The sequence below is a fragment of the Phaseolus vulgaris genome, chromosome 10, assembly GCF_051622355.1.
Source record: "Phaseolus vulgaris cultivar YP4 chromosome 10, ASM5162235v1, whole genome shotgun sequence".
In the NCBI taxonomy this organism is placed as follows: domain Eukaryota; kingdom Viridiplantae; phylum Streptophyta; class Magnoliopsida; order Fabales; family Fabaceae; genus Phaseolus; species Phaseolus vulgaris.
Window position 1 is genome coordinate 28,763,644 of NC_143507.1, and position 6,078 is coordinate 28,769,721.

A 6,078-nucleotide genomic window follows, 5' to 3' on the forward strand; every position below is an offset into this window, starting at 1 on the left:
GGTAGTGTTTTTTCTATTAATTAGATAAAACTTTTACCTAAAGAAAAGAAAAGAAAAAGAAAAGACAGCGAATTAAGTAGCAAAAAAAAGTCCCAATAATTATATGTTGGAATTTGATTTTGGAACCACTCACTGGCTCATCACATGGTGCAAAGCAAAACTAGGAGAGCAGTAATAACCATTCCAAATGGCTCCTCCTTCCAACATGCAAAACCTGAAAACCGCCCCTTGTAATGCAACCCACCATCTTCTCTTCCTCCCACTATTACACTCCACACACCACCCTTATAAATTCCAACATCCCCTTTTTTCTCTCTCACATTACCATTACCATTATCATTATTCATTACCATCAAACACAACCTTAACCTCATCAAACTCAAACCATGGACACCAACATCGGATCCCTTGACTCAAGTAAGCCCGCCAACAACGACGTTGGCTGTCCTCCCAACGGCACCGTTTCAGCCATCAAGAACTCCGTTCCCGCCTCCGCCATCTCCTCCTCTGAGGCCACGCTCGGCCGCCACCTCGCACGCCGCCTCGTGCAGGTGGGGGTCACAGACGTGTTTTCCGTGCCCGGTGACTTTAACCTCACCCTCCTCGACCACCTCATCGCGGAGCCGCAACTCACCAACGTCGGATGCTGCAACGAACTCAATGCCGGGTACGCCGCCGACGGCTACGCGCGGTGCCGGGGCGTCGGCGCGTGCGTGGTGACGTTCACTGTGGGGGGGCTTAGTGTGATCAACGCGATTGCCGGCGCGTACAGTGAGAACCTTCCACTGATTTGCATCGTGGGTGGCCCCAACACGAATGACTTCGGCACGAACAGGATCTTGCATCACACCATTGGGTTGTCGGATTTCAGCCAGGAGCTCAGGTGCTTCCAAACTGTTACCTGCTACCAGGTTAATATCTCACACCCTCATCTTTTGATTTTGCCTTTTAGTATCTCATTTCATTACATTAATTCATGGTTTGTTTTTAATAATGTATTTATTTAATTATTATGTAGAACACTTGAACTCAAAATTCTGCATAATAATTATGAATTTTATTATATTCACACCATCTTAATAAAGTTGGCTGTTTTTCATATATTGCTTGAAATTTTTCAAAAACTTTTTTTTTTTACTCTTAATTTAATCTACATTGTTTTTTTTGTATTTTTCTACATAAATATAATACATTTATTACAGAAGAGGAGTTATTTGAATAGTTATTTGGATCAGTGACACAGACAATAATTATAATAATATCTTTAACATTTCCATTAGCATTTAATTAAAGAAAATATTCATTTTCTTAATTTTCCTGCACTCTATTTTCAACCAATCAGACAGCATGCAAATATTATTTAAAGAAATATTGTACTTATTCTAAAAAGGAAAAAACATACTACATTCCTATGTTAATGTGTGATCAGACACTTTTAATTGTTTGATTATATATAACAGACTTCTTTCCTATTTACGGCATCAATATTTTTGGCATGTCTATTTCTGTTGCAAACAAAATTATATGTTCACAATCCATTATTTTTTTTTACATTCTCTTAATAATTTAAAAAATTATTATTTTATTAAAATATAATATTTTATTAAGAAAAGAAGATGTAACGAATTTTTTGAACAGTGGGGTCAAATAATACTTTCCCTTCTGTCGCTCTCCCAGGGTGCACATAGGTGCACATAAATATTTGTGAAAGTAAAAATTCAGCAGATACTTTTACAACTCATAATAAAAAACAATTTTCAATAATTAATTATTAATATTTTAATTATATTTTTCTGTTTTCTAATTATTGATATGTATTATTATATTATTGTTAAAATAAAACTGTTTAGTGAATGTTTATTTCAATAAAAAACGTCAAAATATAACTTTTCAAATACAATTACCTCAAATTTGAAGTGTAGAAGTTGCAATAGCAATGCTGCATGTGACATGACTTGAGTAATTAAATTTTCAAAAAAGTTAATTTAACACTGCAAAAACAAACCAACGCACTTGACAACCTATTATAATAATATTTAAATTAAAATATATATAATTAAAATATTAATTTATAGGATGTTAAAGTTTGATCACCCATTTTAAAAGGATGCATATACATTTACAACTTTCTGATTCGGTATATACTATAGATTATTCTTAAATTTTTTTCAGAAAGTTAAATAAAAAATTACTTTAATTTTTATGCTCCTTAGTGTGCAAAGATGTACAAATAGACTAGAGAAACTAACATTCATGACTTTTAAGTAATTATTTATAAATGTAGGTGAATGAAGCATTTTTTATTTAAGAAAATGAAAGTGAAATTCAGTCAACAATAGGAATCTACATGAACTGAAATAAAGAAAATGTAGTTTTCTTTCTTAAATCTCTCTATGGTTGTGAATCTGTGAGTGTTCTAAATGATTTTAGTGCATGGTTTGATAGGCTGTGGTGAATAACATAGAAGATGCTCACGAAATGATTGATACTGCGATCTCAACGTGTCTGAAAGAAAGCAAGCCCGTCTACATAAGCATAAGCTGTAACTTGCCTGGAATCCCTCACCCCACTTTCAGTCGTGAGCCAGTTCCATTTTCTCTGTCTCCCAGGTTTGATTTTGCATATTCCTTTACATTAAATAGTCAATTGGTTTCCGTAAGTGAGAGATGCTGGTTCTTCAACAGCCAGGTTCAATTAAAATAATCACTTATTTTTAAGTTTAAATAGAATTCGGCTTAATATAAAAATCAGAAAATTAAACAAATGCATGATTTTTTTTTAAATATGCTTGTTTTATTAAAAACCATTTGTTTTAAGGGATAAACAGAAACAAACTTACCCATATTTAAAAGCAATAAAATTAAGTAGAAGTCTTTTGAAGGACAATTTATCACTCACTTTACTTCAAAATTTAAAAAGTCATTCGACTTGAGTAATAATGTTAACATACTTTTTATGAACTAAAATTACAATAAGTAGTTAGATTTAAGGTTTATCTTTGATAGAATGAGGTCTTGTTTTAGATTTTCTTATTTTTTGAAGGACTAAGGTTTATTCTAAGTTTTTTAAAAAGGGGAAATGAAGATAATGGATGTATGTGTTTCTCATTGGTTTTCTTTATTCATGAGTGTTTTACAGATTGAGTAACAAGCAAGGGTTGGAGGCAGCAGTGGAGGCAGCAGCAGAGTTCCTAAACAAGGCAGTGAAGCCTGTAATGGTGGGTGGTCCAAAACTGAGGGTGGCTAAGGCATGCGAGGCTTTTGTTGAGCTTGCTGATGCATGTGGCTATCCATTTGCTGTGATGCCATCTGCCAAGGGACTAGTCCCTGAGCACCACCCCCACTACATTGGCACATTCTGGGGAGCTGTGAGCACTGCTTTCTGTGCTGAGATTGTGGAATCTGCTGATGCATACTTGTTTGCAGGCCCCATTTTCAATGACTACAGTTCAGTAGGGTACTCTCTCCTTCTCAAGAAGGAGAAGGCCATCATTGTGCAGCCGGACAGGGTTGTGATCTCAAATGGACCTGCATTTGGGTGTGTTCTTATGAAGGACTTCCTCAGAGAACTTGCAAAGCGTCTTCAGCATAACAACACTGCATATGAAAATTATGCCAGGATATTTGTCCCTGATGGAAAACCTCTGAAGGCTGAACCAAGAGAGCCCTTGAGGGTTAATGTGCTGTTTAAGCATATTCAAGAAATGATGTCTGGTGATACTGCTGTGATTGCTGAGACAGGGGACTCCTGGTTTAATTGCCAAAAGCTGAAGTTGCCAAAAGGGTGTGGGTGAGTAGCACGTACAATCTTATTGGTGTTTTCCATTTTAGTTTTCGTTAATTAGAGTTTGTTTTCAGTTTTGAAAAGAAGGTTTGTTGACAGGTACGAGTTCCAGATGCAATATGGTTCAATTGGTTGGTCTGTTGGTGCAACTCTTGGTTATGCTCAGGCTGTTCCTCAAAAGCGAGTGATTTCTTGCATTGGTGATGGAAGCTTTCAGGTTTGCCTTTCATAACTATTAACTATTTAAGTATGGACTTTTAAATCTAATTTAAAAGTATGGACTTTTAAATCTAATTTAATCTTATAAACAGATTTGATAAGGTTGATTTATGCTTAAAAAGCATTGTTTTCTTCGTTACACTCCAATAAATTTTTAATTTTCACATAAAAGGATTAGTCTCTCGTGGTATGAGGCACTATGCTTCAATTACAATTCTTGAGCTGATTATAGTATATTTATTTAACTTTGTTTGTAGGTGACAGTTCAGGATATCTCCACAATGATACGAAATGAGCAGAAGTCCATCATCTTCCTGATAAACAATGGTGGTTATACAATTGAAGTTGAAATTCATGATGGGCCATACAATGTGATTAAGAACTGGAACTACACTGGCTTGGTTGATGCAATCCATAATGGTGAAGGGAAATGCTGGACTACTAAGGTGAGATTGTTATGCATTCAACAACAACAACAACTTTGTTAATTGCATTCTTATTCTTATACATTCTCATGCATTCTTCTGAAAAGTTCATTGTTATAAATGTTATTAATTCAATCATGCCTTATTTCAGGTCACATGTGAAGAGGAACTTATTGAAGCAATTCAGATTGCAACAGGAGACAAGAAAGACTGCTTATGCTTCATTGAGGTGATTGTTCACAAGGATGATACAAGCAAAGAATTGCTTGAATGGGGCTCCAGGGTCTGTGCTGCAAATAGTCGTCCACCTAATCCTCAGTGAATTTCATGAGTCATTACAAAGTTGATGGAATCAACTTTGGAGTTTAGCTTTATCTAGGTTGAGATCTGTCCTTCAAGATGATTATGTAGGGGAGAGATTTTCCTTTATCAGTGCTTTTGCATTTAATGTTTTAAGTGAGTGCCGTAGATTTTCTGGAAATTTATTCTTCGGAGATAATTCACTTTTTTTCGTAAATTGATGCTTCTGGATTAGTTTGATGTTTAAGTGCACCATTTTATGATATGATTAATTGAGTTTGGAAAATTTATTACTTTATCTCACCTTTACAAAGAGCCTGAATTGGTTATTATTCCAATACACTTTGAAAATTGTATTACTTTATCTCACCTTTACATAACAGAATCTGATTGTTGGCAGAAAAAATAATTGAACAAATTACTTAGGTATATATATAATGATAATAGTTAAATATTTTTTATTTTATCTTTTAATTTGCTTTCAAATACTTATATTAAAGTTCAAATATATAAGTACGTAAATATATACATAAAAATTGATAACATGAATGGGTTGTATTATTTATTGTCGTCATGGTTGTTTGCATTTTACTTACACTTATTTAGGAGTGTCTATCTTTGTTGGTGTTCAAACTGTCGATTTCTTCGATCTTTGGCAGAATAAAGTTAAATTGAAGCTAACATCTTAGAAAGGTAAATCTTTTAGCATGATGAGTCGAATTTAGTTGGTCAATACAATGATTACTGGATTTCTAGCTTATAGCTTTAATATGTATAAAGGGTATGTTTCACTTCTTAAGCAAGTTGAGAAGTGGTGTTGAAATTTTATTTGGACCGGTGATATTCTGAAAAAAGGCATAACTATCGTTAATTGGGCTACTATTTGTTCTCCTCTCGAGAATGGAGGTTTGAAGGTTATTAATCTTCATCATGAAAATAATGTGTATCTTCTTAAGTTTACTTGGAACTTTGCTTATAGCAACAAGCCTTGGTCTTTTCTCCTAAAAGTCAAGGTTCTTAAATCAAAATACGAGCTTAGAATGGTTTATAGATCCTCATCTCTTTGGCCTGGAATTAAACAGTTTTATTCTACTATACTTGATAATACTTCTTAGATTATTGTACAAGTACTTTTATTAATTTCTGGAATGATAAATGGTGTTCCACTATCTCTTTAGCAAATATTGCAGGGTTATCTGATGGTGCTAGCATTCCAGATACAGTCTCCCAGTTTTGGACTGGTTGTGATTGAAATATTCCTTTGTCTTTACTGTAGATGCCTCATTTGTTTAATCATATCATAATTAGGAAGGAACATGATATTTCTAATTGGATTCTAGATGAGTCTGAT

At 34.2% G+C, this 6,078-nt stretch overlaps 1 protein-coding gene across 1 annotated transcript; it reads left to right on the forward strand.

The window, feature by feature from the left end:
* Positions 1–200: 200 nt before the first annotated feature.
* LOC137819432 (pyruvate decarboxylase 2) lies at positions 201–5,017 on the forward strand. Its single transcript, XM_068623287.2, has 6 exons — positions 201–911; positions 2,446–2,609; positions 3,139–3,789; positions 3,883–4,000; positions 4,260–4,448; positions 4,579–5,017. The coding sequence occupies exons 1-6, from the start codon at positions 387–389 to the stop codon at positions 4,747–4,749; spliced, it is 1,818 nt and encodes a 605-aa protein (XP_068479388.1). The 5' UTR covers positions 201–386; the 3' UTR covers positions 4,750–5,017.
* The last annotated feature ends 1,061 nt before the right edge of the window (positions 5,018–6,078 follow it).

Coding starts and splice junctions, on each gene's coding strand:
- LOC137819432 (XM_068623287.2), top strand. CDS start 387: ATGGACACCAACATCGGATCCCTTGACTCAAGTAAGCCCGCCAACAAC. Junction 3,790..3,882: donor AAGTTGCCAAAAGGGTGTGG/GTGAGTAGCACG, acceptor GTTTGTTGACAG/GTACGAGTTCCAGATGCAAT. Junction 4,001..4,259: donor TTGGTGATGGAAGCTTTCAG/GTTTGCCTTTCA, acceptor CTTTGTTTGTAG/GTGACAGTTCAGGATATCTC.